The following is a 26,392-nucleotide window of genomic DNA, read 5'->3' as shown; positions in this document are numbered from 1 at the left end:
TGTTTGAATGTTTTTATTTTCAGTGACCGTAGTTTCTTTCTTAGCAACATTTGTTGTTGTTATTTCTCACTCTAGTTAATTAATTTATTAGCCTTTTAGTTCTTTTACCGCAAGAAAGAATTATAAGAATCCTGCTAGACTGGAGTGGTACATAAGAGCTGAAAAACAAATAAATACACAAACAAATAATTCTATTATATAATAAGGAGAGAACCAGTGCTTTTATTTCAGAGCTTATTTTGGGCAATCTATTAAATTAATGTATTCAACAGGAAGTATTAAATTGTATGGATCTACTGAAATATAATAATAATGCTTTGGGATATTCAGAAATTAGAAAGTATTTTGATATATCACATCTCAGGTGTAATGTTTTGTTCCAGGATGAGGCTAAAGTTGCCAAATAAAAAAAATCTAAATTAAGGGATGCCTTAAAGTTGTGGTGTATGCTCAAATTAGAAAATATCCCTATTTGTTCAGTATAGCATGTCTGTACTCACATCAGTATCCCTCCCTTCCATCCATCAGATTGTCCGTCTGTCTGGCATAAGCAAGGGAAAAAAGTAAGATTTGTTGGTCCACTTACAGCCTTATACTACTTCTAATTATATTTCACTTATCTTTGCTAAGAAAACTCTGACATTTTTGTCTCCTCCTTGCTGATAGCTGATCAGTCCTTCTCACCATTTGGCTCATCTAGAAGATGTTTTGTTGCTTTTTTAAAATAACCTATTGTCTTCTCATAATTTCAATTATTTAACTTGGTGCTTTCTTTGGCATAGACTTGCATCCTTTGGATCTTCTCTCTGAAGTGGTTCCCCTGAATTGGGTGAAAAGTGGAATACGAATGATCCAAATCCAAGGAGCACGTGGCTTCCAGCTTTCTGCAACAAACCCTCGCTTCCTCAGTTTTCCAGCATCACAGATTTTCATTTACTGTGACTTATTCCCAGAGGAATTCTCCATTGTGTTTACTATAAAAACTTCCCATGTGCAATTCAAGGTAAGATTTTATCCAAGAGCACAATTTTTATTTATTTAAAGTTAAGATTGCTGTAGTATTGGTATATTTGATTTATAATTCTGGATGTTATAACCTTATTACTTTAGCAAGCTTCACAAAATATCTCAGGTAATTAAGTATGTCATAATAACAGTGACAAGAACACCTTTAAGCATGTTTGCTTGGATGAAAGTAGACTCAAATGCTTGATAGTACCTGTGTATTATTAACTCAAAATTATGCCGCAGCCTATAAAATTTAATTTTCAGGGCTTTAGGCAGAGATACTTATTAGTCATAGATGACAAGATATATGTGTTCATTGATTGAACTTAATTTTTAAAAATTGCATCCCTTTGAGAACACAGAACTTGGAAAAACATCCTGAGGTTTGAAAGTGACTTTTCTTTTATGGGCTGTGAAACTATAAGAAGCAAAATTAATTAAGGATTGATCCCAAATTAATTTTTATTTATACATGAACCCCAACTGAGTCAATGAGCCTTATTTCTAAGTAAATGCTCAGATTTATTTAGGAATATCAGGAGCCACAAAAGAAGGGAAAGTGGAATACAGTAGATTGTTATTCTAGTTCAGTGTTTCTCAACTGTAGCAATTTTAAGACCCATGGACTTGAACTCCCAGAATATCCCAGGTTGAAGTTGGTTCACACATCTTAAAGTTGCTAAGGTTAAGAATACTGTTTAGTATAATGTAGGTAAACTGAGAGACTTGGATCCACATCTGCTCTTGGTTTCGAGTTTGCAAAGTGATGTTGGATAGTGTTTTTCTTTTTCAGTCCAGCTTGGGATGAAAATGAAAATGTGAAGGGAGACCCATATGATCTATGTTGAGGGGGTTACAAAAGAGGAGAGATATAAATGTATTCATAAATTCCGTTTGGAATCTTATTGGCTTCCAAGTTGGCATACCAAAGTAGATTAAGTAAGCAATCATATTTTGTATTATTATTGCAAGACAATTACAAAAAAAGAGATAGGCTCACCACTGGCTGAATGACCTCATTCACCCAGTGCTCATTAAAGACTCCCCTTCACCTTGGGAGAAAGAATGGAGTGGAAGGCTACAGGGCTTTGTCCTGATCACTGTGATGTTCAACATTTTAACAATGACTTGGATTATTATCAAATGTGTGGATGGTACAAAGCTGGCAGAGTGGAGCTAATCCTTTGGAGGAGACAGAGAAGATTCAAAAAGCTCTACACCAGCAAAAGCAATGGATTGAAATAAATAGGATTATATTTAACAGGGAGAAATGTACTATTCTACATCTTAGTAGGAAAACTGAAAGACACAAATATTGCATGGAGGAGAATCTGGCTTTGCAGTAGGCACCCATGAAAAGTATCTGGGTGTCCTATTTGACTGCAAGTTAAGCATGAGTCAACAGTATTAAAAGGCTTTTTTTTCATCAAGTACATTAACAGGAGCATCAAATCTACCTCATGGAAAGTAATAATTCTATTCTGCTCTGTCCTTATCAGACCCACTTGAAATACTGTTAGTTCTGGCTATTACAGTTCAAAAGGAATAGTGACAAACTGGAGGCAGGTTAAAAGGGTCTGGAAGCCGAGCCCAATAAGAAATTATTAACAGATCTGAATATATTTAGCCTAGCAAAGAGACAAAAAAAATCTTCATATATCTTAGAGTTTGTTATTGTCCTGATCCTTCTTTCCTCTCTCTCTCTCTCTCTCTCTCTCTCTCTCTCTCTCTCTCTCTCTCTCTCTCTCTCTCTCTCTCTCTCTCTCTCTCTCTCTCTCTCTCTGTGTGTGTGTGTGTGTGTGTGTGTGTGTGTGTGAGAGAGAGAGAGAGAGAAAGAGAGAGAGAGAGAGAGAGAGAGAGATCACAGGTGGTTAAAGTTCTTATTTGAAGCTTACCAAGCCCCAAAAAATCTTCCCCAGAAATCCCCACCCCGACAGCCATGCAACCCCCAAGGAGTTCACAGTTCAGTCCAGGAACAAATTCAACATGAGTTCATAGGACAAGAGAAGTTCACAAGGCAGAGGAAAGGCTAAGGCAAGTCCACGAGGTAAAAACAAGTCTGTGAAGCAAAGGCAAAATCCATGAAACGAGTTTAGAGATCAAGGCACAAGCCATAGTCCAAGGTACACAGTCCAAATCAGTAAAGAAGCTTCAAGGAAGAGGCACAGAGGTTGATGAATGCAAGGCAAGGAAATGGGTGTATTGTTCCCAGCATTTTTTAACTCAATTCACTGAGCTAAATAGGTGCTTCCCAATGCAGCCCATCAAGAGGGGTGAGGCTGCTGCCTCACAAGTAGCCTGGCTTTCATTGTTCCTGCCTCCTCTCAGTCCTGTGAGCTCTTGGATTGGGATGAGGAGGCAGTTCTTCCTCCTCTCCACTGACCAGCTGCAGCTGCACCCTCTCCACCTGAAGCCTCTGGGCTTCCTAGCTGCAGCTCTGCCTCTCCTGTCCCTAGCTCAGCCAGCTACTTGTCCAGTCACTCTTACTGTGATTGCTCCACGTGCTCAGCCTCACTAATCCTGACTTGGAGTCTCTGGCAACTTCTGCACATTCCTCCATGTCCCCCTTCAATGTGCCTGGAACTGGCTCTTCCTCATCTGAACTGGCATCTGGGGAGGTGCCTGGGGAAGCATCCGGGGAAGCCATCACAGGCATGTAGAAGGAAGTGCAGATTTATTTCTCTGGCCCTTAATGGAGAAAACAGTTAGATTAAACAGTGAAAGAATCTTGTGAGTTTGTTTCTGGTGCTGATCAGATCCTCAGCCTTGATCCTACATGTTTCTTAATCATTAGGGTGTATACCCACATTACTGTTTTGTATTATGCCAGAAAGTCTGCAGGGAGAGGATATTAAGTGAGGCTTCATGATGAAATGTGTATAAATCTTTGATCATCATGGTTAGTAGTAGTAGTAGTAGTAGTAGTAGTAGTACATAGGGACACCTATGTAGAGAACTCCCCAATTCCCTTTAGGTCGACTCACTAGAAAAGTCAACTCAGGCCCCAATATTCTCCATCCAAATTATGATTTATTAGGAAGATTTATGTGAATAAAAAGGAGTAAAAATGGCTATGAGTGTATTGTGCATATGTACAACTGGAATTCCAGTAAATTACATCAGGGCCTTTCATATGTACACACAGTATTTAACAAATGTCACAATAATTGTTATTTTTTTAATCCTCTGAGTCCAGAGTCAATGCAGCTTTACCGTATTCTAACTATGCCAAAGCTATTATAATGCCTTTCAGGCTAACTGGTTTCATTAACTATTTTTTCAGAGAAATGAATACATCTTCGCAGTTTTGGATGAAAACAGTGACACACTGAAACTTGGACTCCGATATTCACAGAGTAAACTGCACTTTCTCTTCTGGAGCAGAGACCTTTTGAATGGTTGGCAGACACAAATTACTTTTCGGGATGTCTTTTTGGCGGACAACCAGTGGCATACGCTTGTATTGGCAGTTTCTCAAGGCTCCTTCTCTCTCACTGTGGACTGCAGCATCCCCATAGATGTGTACGTGAAGCACGTACAATTCAGGGGTAATTTAACCATAGCCACCACCCCTGAGTGAGGGCTGCAAGGGATTGGCACACCCCAGCTGGGTGTTCCAATTGGTTCATGTTGATTTCTCCAGGAGACCTATCTTTTCACCTAAGTAGCATAGGTTCTTCCCCACAGATCCCCATATATCCCAAAGAAGTGTCCCAATGCTTTATAATCTAGAAAATGCAGTTGCAAATACTGTATGGTAGGTAACCATAATGTGAGATATAGGTGTCATAATTCTGTTAGAGTAATCAAGGAGCACTGATAACACATATCAATTTCATTCATAGCACAGGAACATTTTTTAAGCAAGGCAAAATCCATATGAATATGTGAGTACTACCCAAATAATCTTAATCCTTAATACCCTGAATTACAAGCATCATGTTATGCAAAGTACATTGAGTATAATTGTTGTCTAGTCAGCTCAGGATTTTCAACGGATGCAAACAAAAAATGTAGGGACATTAAAAACATAATATGCCATTGAATAGACACGGACACTTTTGTAGAATAGTCCCACACAATTGGAAGCCCTCTAGAAAGAGAAAATTAGTTTGATTGGCAATTAAATGCAAATTGCCTGACAGTTCCCACGCATAAATATGAATTACTGTGCTAGCTATTATCACAGGTTTCTCAATTTTGTGAGTTCAGTGCATGCAACAATAACAATGATCACAAAATGCATTCTTGTATGAAATTATATATATTTGAACAAGCAAATATAAAAATGAATACATTATGAAATGCACATTTCATATGAGCTTTGAAACAATTGTAGAGAGAATCAGAAAAAGAGAAGACTAAATTTAATGCTACAAAACTGAGCCAAAAATGAGCTTTAAATCAGAATGCTCTCATCCTGTATTTGATTTCATAGTTAGCTTCTCTTTTTCACTTATTTTAGGATTGCAGATACTGCTTTTCCAACATTCTTGACTATGAGAGGAACTCGATTTTATATAGGAAACAGAAGGAGAAGAAAAGGTTTTTTTACTGTGAGTATAACTTCTAATGTTCATTATTCTGAATAGGCTATTCTAATTACTTAAGTTACCTCTGCTTATTATATTTGGGTTGCACTTCCCCCATTTATTTTAATTTCATATGATTTTCTGCCAAAGCTTCTCCACAGAGAATCTGGACAGTTGCTGTCCAATGAGAATCCATGGAATTGTTAGGTGTTCACATGCCTCTATTAAAATATAGTTCCCAGGATAAGTTTGGAAATAAAAATTAGAATGAAATACAGTGTACAAATCAGAGCAGTTCCCATTTAGTGTTCCAACTAGCTATAATTATCACATAAAGCTTTTTAAGTCTACCTCACTGCCCATTTTTGCCTGTTTTTTCTTTTCCAACTGTTATGTAAAATTCTTGAACTCACTTCAGCATGCTCACTTGTGTTTTTTTTGTGAGCTGTAGGTTAGAGAGGAGCTTCCTTCAAGGTTTCCAGTAGTTCCATTTTGTTTATAGCACCTATTACTGGAATTTGATTTTGAAAGGCCAGTGGGTGAAGCTGCTCCATGGTGTCTTCTCTTGGGATTTAATGAAGGTTGGCTATAATTCACAAAAGAGAGGATTCTACAGAATGAGAAATTACACTCATTCACACACATATAGACAATAATTTAGTAACTAAATCAGTGTGACATCATCACATTCTATCCATGGTAATCAACCCAAAATTATTTTCTTCATAGAAAAACAAGTTGTCTTTTATCTGTGTGAACACTGGTAAGAAAAAAAATGTTGGAGAATTTCCACTAGTTTTGTATGTAGCATATTAATTTATTTAAAACATTTGCATGGCCACCGTGGTAAAACAACTCTGGGAATGCATTGCTCCAAGGAATAAATGTTTTCTGACTTTGCTACAGGTTCAAATAAGCTGATCTCTTCTTCTTTCTCCTCCCACATTATATATAGGCATTTACATTTCTGCAATAGCCAACATAGTGTTCAGACACCATCAAACATTTTGTAGGCAAAATTCTGCACAAGATCAAATGAAAAGCTCTGTTCTTCCCAAAACCCAAACCATGATCCTATAGGAACACTATGACTTTCCTCTGTATTTCCAAATAAATTGCAGTTACTTCAGACAGAATGGCTTCTCTTCTATTATGGATTGGTGGTGATTTCTTTTTTGCCTTTTTTCAGATGAGTCAGCAACAAACATTTTGAACAGATGTTGCAACAAATAATATAGCATCTTCTCTGATTAGCAATGGGAGGCATGACTGAGTGAAAGATAAACTTATTTCTTCTTCTAAACTTATTTGGTCCAAGATAGGTTTACATTTAGGGAGGATGGTGTAAAAGTGGTCAAAGGGAATACAAGATGGGATTTGATGATAAGCATAAAAAAGCAATGGGGAGTCACCCAAATACTCAAACATCATTGCAAATATTGCCTAAAGACATCTCAAATTCAAAGCAATGCATCTGAGATTAGAGGGAAACACAGATATAAAACATGGTGATTTCAGTTCTCCTTAGATACTTCATTATTCCATTATTCCTTTAAAACCTAATAAAGCTTAATAAAATTCCCAGGGTGGCTCATAAAGTCATGAAATCCAGCTGGATGACCTTGGGCCAGTCACTCTCTCTCAGCCCAACTCGCCTCAGAGGATTGTTGTGGGGAAAATAGGAGGAGGAAAGCGTACTGGATGTGTTCACTGCCTTGAGTTATTTGAAAAAATAATAAAAGTGGATTTAAAATAAATAAATAAATATAAAAGTCATTGGTATAGTAGCAAATTTGAGCAGATTAAAAGATGTTTACCTGGTAATGGAAGGATAATAAGTACCATAAGAACTCTGAAGAGGGCCTATTCAAAGACGTGTGATGTAATGATAGTTACTTGCATTCCACTAAAGTAAGTGAGAGATTAATTGGGCCCTTTTTTATAAGAAAGATAGGACATACTGTAATGTGGGAGGACATGGAGGGAAGTGGAAGAGGAGAGGAAAAGAGACATCAGTATCTAGAAAAGAAAAGTTACAAATAAAGCTGTCAAGGCAAAATGGTAGCATTGTCCTTACAGATTACCTAAATTAACAGGGTTTAACAATAAATGTAACAAACTGGTGTATAATGTTCTAAACTGTACTCATATACAAAACAGCCTTGGGATTTGGGTTATGTAGTCTTAGCTTAAATTACTTTTTACTAAAACTCTGAGAAGAAAGCCAGCTTGGTATAGTGGTTTAAAGCCAGGGAGTTGTTAAGTTTTCCTCCTGCCTTAGAAACAAGCCTTGAGCCAGTCACCCTCTCTCAGTCCTAGGAAATAGGCAAGGGCTAGCCACTTCTGAAATGTTGCCAAGGAAATTGCAGGGACTGCTTCAGTTAGTTGCTAGAAGTCAACACTAATTCAAAGACATGCACACACATGGACACACACACACACACACACACACACAAACAAACCCCTTGAGACTAAATAGACTGAAACAAAAAATAAGTAGCTGGGTGGATGAAAAATAAGCATTAAGGAACACAGTGCCTCTAAGTATATTCACAGTTGGGGGAGGAGATACCCTTCTGTTTTCACTCCATTTTTTTTTATATTTCAGCAGTCAATTTATTTTTAAAGATGCAAATGACCCAGTAGTGTAGTTGAGTTCTCTTATTATGGGAGTCTAGGTTGGATACTGTAGTAGTTTCTACATTAAATTCTATAGCAGATAAAAACATCTTTGTAAGCAATCAAATTCTTGTGCATTTAGAAAAACATAATTTTTTAAAAATGATTCCTTGTAGGAAAATTCTCCTCCTAATAGTTTGCAGCATTCCTTTTTTAAACAATGTTAATCAAAATGTTGTCTATAGTTATCAGACAGAACTTCTTCTGTAAAAATGGGTAGAATAAACAGGAGGTGAAAAAATAAAGTGATTTATACTGATTTTATCTTGCCCTTTTAAGTGATAAGTTTAATTCAGGCTGTGATTTCAAAAAGCCAGAAACACATCTCAAGCTTGAATAGACTGAGAATGCAAATAGATTCACCATGTCTGCTGGGTTGTGCTCACTAGAAGTGATTGGAAGAAGAATATTACAGCAAGGCTAGAATTTGTTAGTCCATCAAAGAGGACTTAAGTCTAATTCCAAATTAGACATAAGAGACTGAAATTCTGAAATTTTGACAGAATTGCATTGAGAGAACAATATTAAAAAGGTTTGGGTTATGCATTAGTAAGTTATTTGATAATTTTCCAGATGAACAAAAATCTTAAAGCAATGACAACAGCACTTAGACTTACACACCACTTCACAATGCTTTACAGCCCTCTCTGAGCTGTTTACAGAGTCAGCCTATTGCCCCCAACAATCTGGGTCCTCCTTTTACCAACCTCGGAAGGAAGCTGAGTCAACCTTGAGCCCGTGAAAATCGAACTGCCGGCAATCAGTATAATTAGCCTGCAATATTGAATTCTAACCACTGTGCTACAATGGCTCTTAACTATCATTCCTGACTAGGGGTGTATAATTGGTGGGGGACAGCCAGGGTCATATTTAACCTGTTGTTAGGGTTTTCTGGATTATACTTGAAAAGGTAGGGACCCTGAAACTAAACCTTTTTGTTAATTTAATTTACACTAGATTATTTAATTGGAAGAGACCAAAACATCTGCCCTCAGCTGATGCAGGAAATCAATTAGCAGTTCAAGCAATTCTATATCATAATAAATGTGCAACCCTGAAGCTGCTCTCTTGCTAATACAATGTTAGTCCAGGATTTCAGTGATTTCTGAGTTAAGCCTCAAAGGATAATAATTGTCTCTCTTCTATTACATTGGTTTACCTATTACCCATAAATCAGAAAAGTCTGTAGCAGCTTTTGAGACTAACAAATGTAAAATATAAGCTTTTGTGAGCTTCAGCTCATTCATCAGATGCATGGATTGGCTTAATGATTGATATAAAATATATTGAGGCCAGTGAGGGAAATTAGAGGGAGAAAGGATGGTTATGCAGATGAGAGACAGATTACAATTGCCTTATCAATTAACTATGGTAATATGTTAAAGCCACTGTGTTTGTTCAGACATTGTTAGATAACCTAAAACCTATTTACATATTTAAACTTAGTTGTCACATGCTCAGTTATGCTGCAGTGGTTTATTTATATCCAGATGGCTATTCTGAGATCTGCAAAAGACTGTTTGGAGGTTATGGAAGTTACATCTTCCTTAATTTGTTTTGTTCTGTTATTTCTTTGTTCTTATTTTGAATGTTGAATGTTTTCTTTCCATTAATTCTTTTGTTCAAAGTCTGGTTTGTTTGTCCTATGTAGTATCCAGAGGAGCATTGCTGGTAGGTGACCCATTTACTCATAATGACAAGAAGCAAGTCCTTTGATCAAAGCCCAAACAAAGGCCAATGTAAACATAAGATGTGATTTTTATAAAAGGTTTAGCAATGCAGCTTGTTAACCCAGCCTTGAATTTTGTTTTGAGAGGCTGGTCTCTGTTTTTAAGCCTAGGAAGCAATAGAAAGATAGTGCCTCTTAATGCATCAAAAATATTTTTCTCTCATGGTCTCACACATGTGGAAACAGGGATTGGATTTTAAAGTCAGAGGTGTAGCTCCTAGGCCTAGGGCTAGGCTGACACAAACGCTATACTCCTCCTCCTCTGTGGAAAATCACCAACTATTGTCCCCAGAAGAGCTTTTGATATTTGATTCCCTAGTTTTTTTTCCTCTCTTTTCAGGGCTTGATAAGGCAGCTAGTCCTGTTGCCAGGATCTGATGCCACTTCAAGGATGTGCACTGGCATGAATTTTAATCTAGCAGTGCTGTCCATTCCCCAAATTCTGCAGGATCTGCCTGTGAAGCCTGTGGGCAATGAGCTGCTGAAATACCCTTACGGTTAGTAAAATAAAACATAGTTTTTCAGGTGGTTTGTTCACCAGCTTGTAATCAAAATTACAGACAAGAACAAAATAATTATACCAAGTTGTCTGGAAAGAGTAAAGGTCTTTGTTACTGATAGATGCTGGTTAATATCGAGAGTAAAGCCCCACTGAAATCACTGTTGCATTCTGGATCAGCTGACAAGCTGCATCAGCCTTAAATAAAATTCAGCACAGATATTAATAGCAGGTATTCAAGAGACTATACAACTCTGACCGATCTTTAAAAACTTAAAAAGAGTCAGACCATGCAGGCTAATACTTGCATGGGCCCCCACTAGGAAAATCCCCTGGTTGTAAGCAAGACTGAGGAGTGAAAAAAGGAAAAAGCAATGGTAAACTACTTTTGAAATTTTTTTTGCCAGGGAAACTACATGACATTAACAGTCAGGAGTTCAGTTTGGCTTGAGCGCAGCTTTACTTTTATCACAGTGCCTAAATCTCTTTTCCCCAGAACTGTGAGAAAAACTTTGGGTGGTAAAAAAAATACTTAATAGCTCATAGCTATTACAGGTGAAGGTGGGGGATCCAGAGTATTTCCAGGTGGAGGCTTAAGTTATTTACTGTGCTAAGACATGGATTGTTTAACCACAGTAAATCATAACTGACTGAGTTCAAATATCTTGTTAAGCCAAAGCCTATATGAAATGAAAACCAGCAAACCACAACAATGTTTGTTTTATGATTATAGCCTGTGTATTTCCTGCAATGTGGTATGACAGCCTAAAACAGAGGTCCTGGTCCTACTCAATATGGCTGATATAAATTCAGAAATATTCCCCATCCCTGATCTATCCGATGTCTTCCTTTCATTCCCCCCACATTCCCATCTGCAGTGCCATGCAGCCTGAACTGAGCTTCAGAAAATTGACTGCATTGCAGGATTTGAGGAAGGACCATTATTCACTTAAGACCAGAGTTCCTATCCTCAGATCACCTTCCCTTTCAATTTCATGTAGCAGATAAGTACTTTGAGAAGCAAAAAAGTACCTATGGGACTCCTTAGGATAATATCCAAGGTGTTGAACTGCACTCCCCAAACATAACTGTCCAGGAAGACTAGCTGCCATCGCTAATAAAACATTAACATTAAAGCACATCGGATAATGAGATTAGGATTCTCTCTGTGTGTGCATAAAGGTATATAGCTGCAAGGAAACGAGTACTTGTTGAAAGCCAGAAACAAGAAAGGAAACAAAAGAATTATACGCCTATCATAATTGCTAAGAACATCAGCTATTGTTTTTCTTGGCATCTCTTAGAACTTAAATCAATTTCTCTTAGTTTTATGTTCAGTCTTGCTTTCATGAGGACTGGCAAACACAACCAATGCTAGAAAACTGAAAACTAACATTCTATGCCTATTTTGCACATGTTATTTTTTCATCATGGAGATAATATCCATGTAAGGGAAGATCAATACATCATTATGTGTGAAATGGATGTATTTATTTTGCTTCAAAAACCTGGGTTTGGAAGCCAGTGCTGCTTCCCCAAAGTTGTAATTGCAGCAAAACAAACAGGTCAATTGCACATGATAGTGTGCAATTTTTTTTCTAGATGGAACTATTCCCACGTAGGAACTAGTTCACAAAATTTTTATCTATAGAGTCAGAATGAGTGGAGTTTTGTTAGAAGATAAGTGTTCTGATGCCTGTTGAATTATGGCTATGCAGAATGATTTTAATAACACTGGATAGAGGGAAGAAGAGGATCAGTGAACTAAAACCTAGATTCATATTGGTTGTATTCATATGATATAATTTACATGGTTTGCTGTAGTTTCTTTTCTGGCTTGTAGAATACAGTTTGAGTTTAAACAGAATTTTAGACTAGCTCATGCTTGATTTATTAGCAGTTCTATATGTCGAGGGAACGTGACTTTAAATACTATACTTAGTCCAACCTTTATTGAAGTCATTAGTTCAAAGGGAAATGCAGAATTATGAATGATAGGCCATCCAAATATTCTCAAAATCAGTTATTTTGACATGTATACATCAGAAAGAATTACACTAGTATTTGCTCAGGAGAATTTGAAACCTCCATCCTGTGGTGGGGAAATCTATTTGATGAGGGTGAAGGTTGGTTCTCCGAGCTTGAGGGTTGGTTTCCAAATGTTTTGTTACCAGGCTAGGTAATCTCTGAACCGCTGAAGATGTTACCTCGCCTGGTAACAAAACATTTAGAAACCAACCCTCAAGCTTGGAGAACCAACCTTCACCCTCATCCTACACCCGAGCTACAGATATTCGCCACTATTGCAAATCTATTTGAGCGCTCTTTCTCTCTCTCTCTCTCTCCCTCTCTCTCTCTCTCTTTTTTTAAAAAAAATATACAGTTGAATGTTAAACTAATTCTTGCTTACTAAAGTTTAGAAGACAAAAAGATATATGTTATTGAAGCAGTTATTACAGCAGCTATACTAGTTAAGGTAACTAGTTAAATCAGTTTATTACAATATTACAATTGCCAGCAGCAAACAAAGCAGCAGAAAAATAACATTATCTTAAATCTGTATAGATTCTTAATAATGCTTAGTAGAAAAACTTTTGTGTTACCTATACCAGTAAATATTCTAAAATCAATAGGTCTAAACTTTGCTAAGTCTAGCCCAATATGCAGATGATACATAAGAAGAGAATAAAACTAATTTTTATTTTTTAAAAAATATATCTCCAGAGCACTCAGTTATTTCATTTATTTGTAGACATACCACAAAAGTGTTCTCTGAAATATATATTTATTTTTAAATGTGAATAATATTGTAAAGAGATATATTCTGGTTTTGTGATATGCAATAGGTAGACCCACACCATGATAACATTTCTTACAAAGTCAGAGCAAATCTTGATCTGATCACATTTGATTTTTGTTGATGTTCAGAAGCAGACATGAAGCTGACTTTGGGTTCCCGCCCTCCTTGCACCAAGACTGAAAGTGGCCAATTCTGGTTAAACATCGTTCAGAAAGGACTACATATATGTACTGGGAATGAATGGATTTCCATGCTAGAAGGTGAATGCTTACTGGATATTGTTGATCTATGGATGCTTCAAACTTTTATTAATACCGGTTTATGGAATGTAAATATTTTCCTTGAAATCCCAAAACCTAATTCCCTTGTTTGTTATATTATATAAATTAACATTATCAATTCCAGCAAAAAGCAACATGGAGAAAATTCAAATGAAATTATCCTTCACCCTGAGTATAACAGAAAAATAGAAGGGTTTTTTTGCAGTGGAAATAAACTGCTTAGAAATTGCATTAATAAGACAATAAGAAACTCTGCTGAAATAGTTATAACCAGCAGCCAGCACAGGTTTGTTAAAAACAGATCATGCCAAACCAATCTTATTTCATTCTTTGATAAAGTGACCAAATTAGTAGACCAGCGAAACTCTGTGGACATAGTATGCTTAGATTTCAGTAAGGAATTTGATAAAGTAGACCACAACCTGCTGCTTAGTAAGCTAGAAAAAGGTGGGATAGACAACATCACCACCAGATAGATCTGTAGCTGACCGACAAACTGTATTCAGCGAGTAGTCCTCAATGGCACTACATCAACATGAAGAGAAGTAAGCAATGGGGTACCATAAGGCTCCGTCTTAGGCCCAGTACTCTTTAATATCTTCATAAATGACTTAGATGAGGGAATTGAAGGGGAACTCATCAAATTTGCAGATGACACTAAACTGGCAGGAATAGCCAACACCCCAGAAGACAAGCTCAGGATCTAAAAAGATCTTGACAAACTTGAACAATGGGCCCTATCCAACAAAATGAATTTTAATGTGAAGAAAAGCAAAGTTTTGCATTTAGGCAGGAAAAATCAAAGGTATAAGTACAGATTAGGTGAGACCTGGCACACAAACAGTAACTGTGAGAGCGACCTTGGAGTCCTAGTGGACGATCACTTGACTATGAGCCAGCAGTGTGTAGCAGCAGCCAAAAAAGCTAATACAATCCTGGGTTGTGTAAACAGAGGCATAGAATCAAGATCATATGAAGTATTAGTACCGCTTTATAAAACTATAGTAAGACCACACCTGGAATACTGCAATTTTGGCCACCATACTACAAAAAAAAATGTTGAGATTTTGGAAAAAGTTCAGAGAAGAGCAACTAAAATGCTCAAAGGCCTGGAGACTAAAACAGTCTAAAAAAGAAGAAATAGGGGTGACATGATAGCAGTATTCCAGTATTTGAGAGGCTGCCACAAAGAAGAGGGTGTCAAACTATTCTCCAAAGCACCAGAGGGCAGAATAAGAAACAACGGTTGGAAACTGATCAAAGAGAGAAGCAACCTGGAATTAAGGAGAAACTTCCTGACAGTGAGGATAATTAACCAGTGGAACAGCTTGCCTTCAGAAATTGTGGGCACTCCATCACTGGAGGTTTTTAAAAAGAGACTAGACAGTCACTTGTCTGAAATGGTATAGGTTCTCCTGCTTGAGCAGGGGGCTGGACTAGAAGACCTCCAATGTCACTTCCAGCTCCTATTCTATTCTATTCTATTCTATTCTATTCTATTCTATTCTATTCTATTCTATTCTATTCTATTCTATTCTATTCTATTCTATTCTATTCTATTCTATTCTATTCTATTCTATTCTATTCTATTCTATTCTATTCTATTCTATTCTATTCTTTTTGCCATAACTAGTTTCAACAAAGTTTATATGATGTGGTATGATCCTATGAGTAGAGTGGATAAATATTTATTTGTATTGATTAATTTTGAATAAGATCAGACAGGATGAGTGAACACGTTTGAAAGAGAATTTAAGGCCAAGATACATGCACAGTGAAAAAAGAATAGTAGATGACCAGGAATAATTATTCTGCTGGATCATCATGTCTGCAGCATTCCCTTGATAGTGACAATTGGTTTCCTTGTCTCTTGTCATTTTCTAGTTGAAGAAAGATTGGACTATTTGGAAGAATACCAGAGATTAGCTACAAATTCCGAAACTTTGGGCATTGAGATATTTGTCATCCCTAAGGTGGGTCTTTTTGTAGCTACTGCTAATCGCTTCACTCCTCCTGGATCAGCCATTTACAAATGGATTGATGAAAAATTTGTGCCTTACCAAAATCTCCCCACCTACCAAGCTCAGTCCTGGGAATTCTTCACTGTAGGAAAAAAGGTACAGTGTAAATTATGTATTCTTTTATTTTAAATTGAGTATTCTCTTATTTGAGTTAATCAAATCTGTTGTTAAATAATTTATCCAAAGCTAGACAGCATAGGACTTGCATTTTCTGTGATGGAAGACAATTGCAACAAGTTAAGAGTCGTAATTTTTATGACAAACTTATTGAAGATGTCCAGGATCATTATTCAAAAGGGTGTAGTATCAAACTGATGCCGTAGAACAGTTGAAGTCGAAGTTGAGTTGAAGTCCACGAGTCATAAAAGAGCCAAGGTTGCCTACCCCTGCCGTAGAAAGAACTAAAAAAATAAGCACTGCTAAAGATTGGTTAGTAGAAACAAATCTATGGCCTATTCAGAAAACTCCTATTTTTAAAAACAACCACCATGAGAATAAAATGAAGAGACTCTAAGCTCTTGGCTAGAAATGAACATTAAAATATAAAAAAATGCAGGTGATCCTCAACTTACTACCACAATTAAGACCAGGATTTCTGTTGCTAAGCAAGGTAGTTGTTAAATGAGTCTTGTCTGATTTTATGACCTTTTTGCCAGGGTTATTAAGTGAACCGCTGCAATCATTAAGTGAATCATGTGGTTATTAAGTGAATTCAGCTTACCTCATTGACTTTGCTTGTCGCTAAATGAATGGTTGGAAGTTGAGGACTGCCAATACGAATAAACAAGGTTTTTCTTCTAAAAAAATGTGTGTTTGAGCATCCACCTTCTCCAATGTTTGCCAGATGTGTTGGATACACACTCCATCGTTTCCGTCTTTTAGCCGCCCTGAGTCTTTGGAGAAGGGCGGGATATAAATGGAATTAAAATAAATAAATAAATAAACAAGGTGAACTGGTCTGCAGCCTCAGTTGGGTGGACAAGTTGTAAGATTATTCTAAAACTGTCTCTGCTTGATTACCTCATTACCTACGTACTTTGGTTTGCCTTACTGCCATCTGTGTTTCTTATTGCATTGTGAGAGAGTCTGAGAATATTACCTGAAGGGTAGCCTGCTACTATTAAAATAAGAAGTGAAGCAATAGATGCTGGAAAACCCTGTTCTGCTTAATTTTCAAACTATTATTTTGTTGAGTGTAGAGCTTTCATAAAAAGGAATCGGGGGGAAAAAATCAAATGTTGGTGCACCCATTCTGATTTCAGCCAATATCAAGAACAGGGAGGAACAATCTTTTGGTGGCCAGGAGTAAGACATGACATATGGGGAGGGGTGGGGCCTGGTCTAAATGGGTGGAGCTGGGCTATGCATATGGCTGAGCCATATTTCCTGGGTATTGGAAAAAAGCCTATTAGAGTTTTTTTCTGTTTTATTAAATTGTGTATCTTAGAGTGTATAAAATAGTTTATGTATTCACGTGTTCCTCCACTCAAAATATATTTGGTTCAGAAACTGTTTCATTTAAATTGTAACTATAAAGTTTACATGCTTATTTCATAACTGTGTAATTATGATGTAAGGGAAACTTAAGATGAAGTTTTTTGCAGATAGAGCTGGTCTGTCTCCCTGTTTTTCCAAATATTGTATCTATGATGCCAGCAAAGCATTGGAGAATTCATATTCAGATCTGGCCTACTTTGGAGAATCCTTGATTTGATGCAAATATCTAGTGAATCTTATAATGAAACAATGACTCAACCCAATTCAGATAAAAATGATATGTAGCCTTAAATGCATCTCTTGCTATGTTGTTGCAAGGCAAATTCATATTATGTTAAGAATTAAGTCTACAATTGTTGTGCTTGTGATTGTTCTGTGCAAAATGAATGCCTAAATTGTTGCTTCTTTGCTTTTCAGCTTTTCCTTGTAGTGGCTAATCTTGATCAGAATCCAAGGGGTCATGAGTTTTCTGTAATTTATAAATGGAACTATAGAAAAGAGAAATTTACTGTGTTCCAGAGGATTGTCACTCACAGTGCTAGGGATTGGGAGGCATTTGTCATTGATGGAGAGACCTTTCTTGCAGTGGCTAATCATAGAAAAGGTATCTGAATACTAATGTTTAATCTGCATATGCAATTTTTCTTTCCTTTTTCATTGACACCTCTTATGATTGGAATTTTGCCATTTTTATTGGCATAAGATTTGAGCCTTTAAAGTTTATAACTACTTGGGGAGGCAATGATAGGATACCAGACTGAATGGCTTGTAAAAAATAAAGCCATCTAATAATCTGTACTGGGATGGTGTGGTAAATTATAGTCTATACTCTTCAGTAAAAAAGGCCTACATCATGCAGTGGGTTGATTCATATTGATAATACTATTATCATTCAAATGATGAAAACGGATGCAAATAAGATAACCTTGATTTTTTTTAGCAAACATTGAGATTTAAATAAATAGATAAATAGTACATTGAGTTAGGATTTTACTATATTTATGTCTTTCTGTCTTAACTTGAGAGCTAGCTTAGCACAGTAGTTAAGATTCAGACTACAAACTGGAGACTGTGAGTTCTAGTTCTGCTTTGGTCATGAAGCCAGCTGGGTGATCTTGGGCCAGTCACTTTCTCTCAGCCTAGGAAGGAGGCAATGGCAAATCACTTCTGAAGAGCCTTGCCAAGAAAACCGTAGGGACTTGTCCTGGCAGTTTCTGATACAACTGAACAGAAGAAAAGAAAATCCTACTTTATAAGGCAGCATTCATAAACTTAGTATCTGATTCTGGAGGTAACATATAATAGTCATGATTTATAGTCACTGGCAGCTTGATTATCCATCAGTTTGTCTAATTTGTTTGGAATAAATTTGTTTGGAATACAAGTAGAATCAATTTGAAACTAAAGAAAGATTTTGTTTGTGGAACTATCTGATCTCTGAAATAAGAATGTACCGCCATCAAGTGGTCTGCTGAGATAATATTGTCATATAGAAGGAATTCTAAATAGATTTATGTGCTTATTATAGATATATAGATATATACGAAGTAAGCAAGGATGATGTGAAAATAAAATGTAAACATATCAGTCAGGTACTAACTGTTATCCCCATCATTTTTACAGAAATAAATAAATTAGGGGAAATGATTAATTTTTTTTGCTTTCCTGATTAAAAAGTTTTAACTCTAATCCTTGCATGCCAGTTTTTTCCCCTCTCCCCTGTCACTCATGTTCTTTTTTCCTTGCAAACCACTGTATGTTTGGGAGACCGAAATAACATCTCCACTTTCAAATTAGTACTTAGTTTACAAAGTTACTAGAACAGTTGTCCACAAAGAATGGTATTTCACTTGGAAACACATTGTTCTATATAGCCTGAATTAACATTATATTCCCATAACTCAGACTTGTCTGGTTCTTCTTTCCTTCTTCCTTCTTCTCTTTGGCCAATGGGTCTGGAGACAAGATCTAATTGTTCACTTACACATTTAAATTTATGGTTTGTTACTAAGTCACAACTTAGGTATCTTTGGCTAATTTAAACCTGTGAGCAAATGGAACAGAAGCTGAAACTATGGTTTTAAAAGTAATCAAGATTCATTCTGGCTTTTCATTTAAGAGTATGGCATTGTCTTTATTACATGTATCATTCTTCTTTTTTTTCTTTTTTTCATTTCCAAGTTCTGGCTTGGCTTTCCTCATCAAATTAATTTAAAAACTCAAATTAAATGAAGTTAGTAATAAACATCTCTAATATCAGTGTAGTTTTATGTTTGTGCATCTATCATCTCCTTCTGTCTTACCATGTTTCTACACCACATCCATTCACATTATCCTTTCCTTTATCTTCTCTAGGAGATAACCACAATATCAATAGTGTCATATATAGGTGGAACTCTAGAAAAGGGCTTTTTGAAGCCAATCAGACTATTCCTACCTCAGGAGCCTATGACTGGGAATTTTTCACTATTGGCCCTTATTCCTTCCTGGTAGTAGCCAATACATTCAATGGAACATCAACCAAGATCTACTCTAACATCTACATTTGGCTCAATGGAGGTTTCCAGCTTTTCCAGTCAATCTCGGTAAGATATAACAATGGGAAAACCAATTTCTTTAAATGCTTAGGCAAAGTCCTGATCAAACAATTAAATTTTTATCCATTGTACGTAAATATGCATACTGGGGAATGTGATTGTAGATTTAGAACAAGAGCTCTGTCAATGTCACCTCCATAAGAAAGTCAGATTTCCCCCCCACCACCACCAACACCTTTGTTTAGCTTTAGATAGGCAATTATTATTTTTTTTGTTTTTTAACTTTTTTATATTCCATTTTTAAAGATTGTTTGTTTACCTACCTATCTTAAAGTTAGGTAAATGTTCTGTTTTCAAATGATTTGTTTCATATGGCAATGTTTTTAAAAATACTGGCTATCAGGGGAGCCTTTTATTTATGAAACACAATTTGTAACTAATTTAATAAATTAAATGAATATATCTGTAAAAGATAAGTTGGAATTGAATACTGTTGCATACAGAAAACCATGCGATTATAGTTCTATGTACACATAGAATAAGCTACATTTATGTGGATGAAAAAGTAAGTTAAAGTAGCAAGCGTGGTTTAATTGCTTGAAAAATTACCCTACCGCTTTGTCCTCTTCCACTACACTGATCTTCTTAGGTTGATGGCTAGGCTGGTGTTTGTGTGGAAGTCTTTTCCTAGTGTCTGGAGGCTGTTGGATGAACAGAATATGCTGAAGATGAATCAAAACAAGATGGAGTTAGTGTTAGTCCACCGTGATTCTCAGTCAGCTCCAAAGGTGTTCCTAAGGGAGGCAGTGCTACTCTTGCGGTAATAGGTCTTCAACTTTGGTGTCCTCCTGAATTCACATTTACTTCTGGGTACCAGATGGAAACTTGAGGCCAGGATGGTCTTTTGTTTGCTGTGATTGGTGTGCTAGTTGTAGTTTGTTCTGGAGTGTGAGAAATTTGTCATTATAACTCGTGTATTTAGATTAATGTAATGCACTCTGTATGGGAGTGACTTTGAAAGCATTGTGAAACAGAATGGTATAAAATGCAATGATTAGCTTACTGGCAGGTCCTGGCCACTAGAAATATATAATATGTGGATACTGCACTTCTTATCAATACATTTCTAGTACAATTCAAAGTGCTGTTTTGGACCTATTTATATTTCATATTTGCAAGTGGTCTGTTCTGGCCTGCAATGATCCAACCTATCTCCTAGGAGAGGCTATTGGATGCTTACCATTTCCATGATGTGAGGAGGCCTTAGGCCACTGTTTCTAGTTATGGTCCCAATACCATGAAAAAGCTTCCACTCTTCTAGAGAATCTGTTGTGCTTAACACTTTTTGCCATCATTATTATTTGGGATGTGTGTATTGGCTTGGTTAATAAAGTTCTATCCAATTATTATAACTGCAGTTAGATTCAATTATTGTAACTACGTCTTGTGTTTTAACTGTATTTAATTATAAATTGTTGTAAATCTTTGATAGAATTAAATGGGAAATTTCAGCCCTAAACAAAATAAATTATCCAGATGTGATTTAGAAGTGAAGGAGAAATGCTGGCAAACCACATTTATAATGTATTTTAAGAAAAATATATTAATATGTTTTATCACATATGATGAATTCATCATGAATCAAGTTGAATTTAAGTGAATATTCTTAAAAAGTGACACCCCCACATCTGAAAAAAGTTAAATAGAATCAGCCCTGGTTGGATGTGAGGTTAGGAAATCACAATGCTCTGCACTAGACTGATAAATCTTTTAAAAATGTCAAAAGTAAACCAGTGGCAGATTATTGTTGAGAAAGCCACAGGCCAAGAAAGACATGTTTTATCCAGAAGCTGAGTTCAGGTAGAAAGATTTTTCAACTTTTTTACAAATAACATTTTCCTGTTGGTTACTCCTTATCATGAAATATAAGTTTGTGGGTCAGTTACAACAGATGTTCAATAATAGACAAACAGCCTGAAGGGAAAACATCTGTTCCCTTTAGAGTCAAATAATCTGGGGATTACCATTAAAAAATGTAACATTTGTACAAGCTGTTAATTGAAGCTTATAGTTAGTTAGCCTAGTATGCCAAATTGATTTTTGGAGAGAAAGGCAAATCCTCTAGACCAGGGGCAGGCAACCTTGGCTCTTTTATGACTCATGGACTTCAACTCCCAGAATTCCTGAGTCAGCATAGCTGACTCAAAGAGCTGAGGTTGCCTACCCCTGCTCTAGACATTTCCTCCTCACACTGGGTCAGATTATAAAATATATCCAGATATGACTCACTGAAAGTCTTCTCTTTTTTCCTCCTCCCTTTTTCTAGACTTTTGGTGCTGCTGACTGGGAGGTTTTTTACATCGGAAGCAGAGTCTTTCTTGCTGTGGCAAACAGCCATAGTTACGACAGTAGCACTGTACCACCGATCAACACATTTGCCATTAATTCTACCATCTATGAGCTTAACATCACAGCACAGCTGTTTGTCAAGTTTCAGGACATCCCTACATACAGGTGCTTTTTCTGAGTATTGCTCAAAACATCAGCACGGGGTTCTTCTAGTTAAAAAAAAATATTTTCAGGAATGTTTGAGTTTGTTTTCATATTCTAAAAATACATCTAGAATATTGTCTTAAATTGGTCTTGCCAATAGAAATAAATAATAGAAGCATTAACATTTTCATTTTCAGAAATTATACTGATCTCAGAAAATTATGGCGTATGCTGCCTTTCCCCCACACACCCCATACTAATATAAAAGGAAACAGGGTGTGTTCATCACTGGTTCTCTGACTTTTGCAATATTTTCCTATTTGGTTTGTTCGTGTCACAGTGCTTTAGACTGGGAATTCTTTTCAGTGGGAGAAGACAGCTTTCTGGTTGTTGCAAATTCCTATGACGGTGTGACCTTCTCTGTAAACAGTATCATTTACAGGTAAGTAATAAGAGAAAATGCCTCAGTTTTGTCATTTGCATATATTAGGACATATAAAAGGACGAAAATAAAATAAAAAAGATGGAATCCCTATTATTATGTTAATCTTTAGACGAAGAAGGGATATACTGAAGAGTACTGTTCTGTCACCCTCTATTCTTGAGGCTAAATAGCAAACATCCAGATTAAAACAACTAGGTCATTGGAACAGATCTGGTGTTTAGCTGTTCCTGAAATTTCCCTTATAAATTACTTCTTCTTGTTGTACCTACATGAAAAGCTTTTGAAAATTACTTTTGAAAACTCATTTTTTCAGAACAGAAACTAAACCCTGGCTCATGCACCCAAGCTCTTTATCTAGTAAGCAAAAGGTTAAGTTTTTCCTTTTTCACTTTTTTTAAATAAAAGTGTTACATTTGATGTTCTCCACTCTGTCTCTGTGTACACACACGCACATTATGTTGGCTTCTGCAAACAGATTTTAGGTGGGAAGATGGGTGCTGTAACTGATGGGTGTTGCACATGTAGTTCAGTGCAGGTCTGTCCTCCAGATTGTCAGTGTGCAGTAGACTCCATATCAGAAACACTTACATTGGTGAACTAACTATTCAAGGGAAGGAGAGAAGGGAAAAAAATCCCCACACATTGGGCTGACCCACACTTTCTACTTGTCCCTTCAAATCTTCTCCTGGGAATTGAACCCCATAGAATAACAGCTGGTTTGAACCTCACAGAATAACAGTTGGTTACCTAAATCTGATGAGAAAACTGTCTTGTAGTATCTGCCTTCCAGTGGTCAGTGAAACTGAAAATCCCATCCAGGATATACAGTACACTGGGTAAAAAATCCAAAAACCCACCTCTCCAAAAAGAGGGGTAGAAGTCACTCAATACATGCAAACATGACATAATGTGGCATTCATATTCCTTTGCTCTGAGAGATTTGAGGTAATGGGCTGTGTATGCATTTTGATAGATTACACCTGTTCTGTAGCTTTATTAGCATAAATCTCTTTCCCTATGTCCCTGTAGAGCAGACATGTCATACTCGCGATGTCACGTGACATCGTGCAATGTATCAGGACGGTTTTGCCATTGCTGGCAATGGGGTGGGTGCGGCTTCCGCATGATGCATCCGGCCTGTGTGCCAGCAGTTTGACACCCCTGCTGGAGAGATTGGAAAGTCCTGAACTAAAAAAAAAAAAGTTCAGTAGTTATTCAGTAAGAAATTGATACAGATGATAGGAGTTGCTGGAGGCTAGCGAACACCTGGGAGCCCAGCCTGAGGAAATTTGGTTTAAGTAATTCTATGTTTGAATTATCTGTATGATAATAAAACCTATCTCGAATGAATAATACACTGCTAGTAGATATGCTAAATACCTACTGTATATCAAGAATAGTCATTATGATGTCTTCTAGACATTTTGGACAGCTCCAGTCAGTACAGCCCAAACCCAAAGCATTGTAAATGTTGTAGTCATAATAATATGGAAAATGCCAAATTGCCTATTTGTGTTCTATTACATATTAGAAGTCAGACTTTTCCAATATATTGCTTGGACTCCTAAGTTCCCAGCCACCTGCCTATTGGGCCATTTTGTTTCAGAATTTGGGAACTGAGTATTTCTCAGTACATCTGGGGAATATCAGGTTGAGGAAACTCTCTTGTAGATTCTCTGAGTTTACATAAAAGGAATGTTTCTCCACTTCATTTCCACAGTAAGAAAACAACTGTAAGTACTGGAAGAATAGATTTTATGAACTGAAAATTACAAACTTAATAACTATTTTGTCTTCACTGCAGATGGCAAGGATATGAAGGTTTCGTAGCAGTTCACCATCTTCCAACATTTGGCTGTAGGGATTGGGAAGCTTTCAACACTACAGCTGGTTCTTACCTCATGTATTCAAGTGCGAAAGAACCACTCTCCAAGGTGCTGAAGCTGAAAGTTTTTTGACCTGAATGGAGATTCTTGAGTTTCCTGCCATAAGCAGAGAGCATGGACTTGGGAGGAATTGTTTTAGTTATTCAAAGCTATAATAAAATTTGTTATACTTTGATTAATACAGCCAATATAAGAAAGAGAGATTATTCTGGAGCTATTCAGCTAGTTGAGTAGGAGGCTGTTGGAAAATAGATTTTAACAGATCCTTTCTGCTATTAAGCTAAATTGCATGACTGTTCATTTGAGCTGGCCAAAGATATTTGTGAATTCAGAAACTTTGGTTCACTTATTCTACCCTGTCCCAAGTATATTTATGAACATCATCCCTATCCTAAAAAGCTGCCAATATAATTCATGCCATTAGGCATATCTCAGCATGCATTGCTTCTGAAATAGGACAGTAGAACAGAAAAGGCATCTATTTGTCATTTATCTCCTACTGAAAATGTTTGGGTATATGAATTTTTGCTGACCTCTTCCAAGTCTGAATATCAACTACTGTGACATTATGGGAAGAGCATAGGAATGGAATGTATTTATATATGTCAGTCTATTCCAGCAACACATTCATTGTCATGAGAAGAGTTCTGATGTAGATCCTAGGAAAAATTGCTAGAGGTTTCTTAAAATATGAAAATCTGTAGTATATCAGATTCATGGGATCACAAAGGCCCAATTGCTTTTTGGGGTTTTTTTGGAGCAATTTCCAGTTTTGAATCTCAGGGTTTCAAAGGAAAAATAATTCTGAGCCTTACTGAGAAAATTCAAAATTCAGTTACTCCTTTACTGTATTACTGGCTGTCCTAGATTGCATGACATATATTCCTTATTGTAGAAGGGCTGTGTCTTTACAAAAAGTCTTGGATTTATTATGAGTCTTCCAGGTTTGTATTCTCCAGTTTTGCAGCATAGTTTCAAGGAAATAAAAGCCAATATTGTTTAAAAGTTTCTATTTTAGGAAATAATGCTTCTGAAATTTTTCAGTTGGGGACATCAGGAAAGCCCAGTACTTTTATATGGATTGATGATATCACTGCAATAAACTCCATTCCTAGCTGATTTATGTTTTCTTAGTTTATTTTCCCATGTTAGTTTGTGAATAGTAAAGCTTCTGTTTGCTGCTAAAAATGTATTCATTCACAAAATATTATATGTAAATTGATGACAGTCACATTTGTTCTATGGAGGTGGAATTATTTATTACTGGGATAATATTTACAGTATTGAAAGCAGTTCCTAATAAAATAGAGTGATTTACACCATCTCAGAGGTGCTGTGTCCGTGCTTATTTGCATTCAAACTTCATCTCATATGAAATCTAACTACAGCTACAATGTCTGAGCTCCTATAATTTGAGAATTGAAGTTATCCAGCCTGGCTTCAACTAGACATTTATAAAAAGTAAAGCAAAGTGAGAAAAGAATTCATTGCAATACTTGTATTTACTTCAGAAAATAAATGGTGAAATTAAGGAATTTCATATATGTGGTGTGGGGTATGTATTAAACCAAAAACACCAGATAGAACAGGAAATAAATGCACTAAGAGAAGCTCTTTATTTGCCTTGGAGTTCGCTTTGCCTATGCATCCAGGTTAGACTGTCTGCCTTCATGTGCAATGAGGAATGCTGTTATATTTTGTTCTATTTCTGGAAAGAAGTATACTGAAATTAGAAAAGGAATACAGGAGCTTAGGTCCTCAATCCAGTATACAGTTTCGTAGGTTACTCTGGGCCAGTCACTCTCTGTCAGCCCAAACTACCAGATGAAGACATGGTGGCAGGGATTAAAATGCATGGAAACACTCCTCTCCCCCATTCCATTTGCCATTCAGTTTAACATGCCTTGGTATCAATAACCTTTTGAAGTGCTGGGCACCATTGCTTGATCTCACTGGCTCACCAAATATCATAAAGGTCTGGAATG

General features: G+C 36.6%; 1 protein-coding gene across 1 annotated transcript in view; it reads left to right on the top strand.

Moving 5' to 3' along the window:
* The window catches only part of TSPEAR (thrombospondin type laminin G domain and EAR repeats), a 36,362-nt gene extending 10,643 nt beyond the window's left edge, over window positions 1-25,719 (top strand). Inside the window, exons 2-12 of the mRNA XM_081328754.1 lie at window positions 783-1,003; window positions 4,292-4,530; window positions 5,474-5,564; window positions 10,289-10,445; window positions 13,376-13,507; window positions 15,413-15,645; window positions 17,464-17,650; window positions 19,402-19,631; window positions 21,910-22,097; window positions 22,417-22,518; window positions 24,326-25,719. Of these exons, the coding sequence (XP_081184880.1) occupies window positions 783-1,003; window positions 4,292-4,530; window positions 5,474-5,564; window positions 10,289-10,445; window positions 13,376-13,507; window positions 15,413-15,645; window positions 17,464-17,650; window positions 19,402-19,631; window positions 21,910-22,097; window positions 22,417-22,518; window positions 24,326-24,479 (1,934 nt within the window). The 3' untranslated portion in view covers window positions 24,480-25,719. The remainder of the gene's footprint in view (window positions 1-782; window positions 1,004-4,291; window positions 4,531-5,473; window positions 5,565-10,288; window positions 10,446-13,375; window positions 13,508-15,412; window positions 15,646-17,463; window positions 17,651-19,401; window positions 19,632-21,909; window positions 22,098-22,416; window positions 22,519-24,325) is intronic.
* Window positions 25,720-26,392: the final 673 nt, after the last annotated feature.

This window comes from Vipera berus (assembly GCF_964194415.1).
Source record: "Vipera berus genome assembly, chromosome: 5".
Classification (NCBI taxonomy): Eukaryota; Metazoa; Chordata; class Lepidosauria; order Squamata; family Viperidae; genus Vipera; species Vipera berus.
The sequence above is the reverse complement of the archived record's forward strand: the minus strand, read 5'-3'. Positions and strand labels throughout refer to the sequence as shown.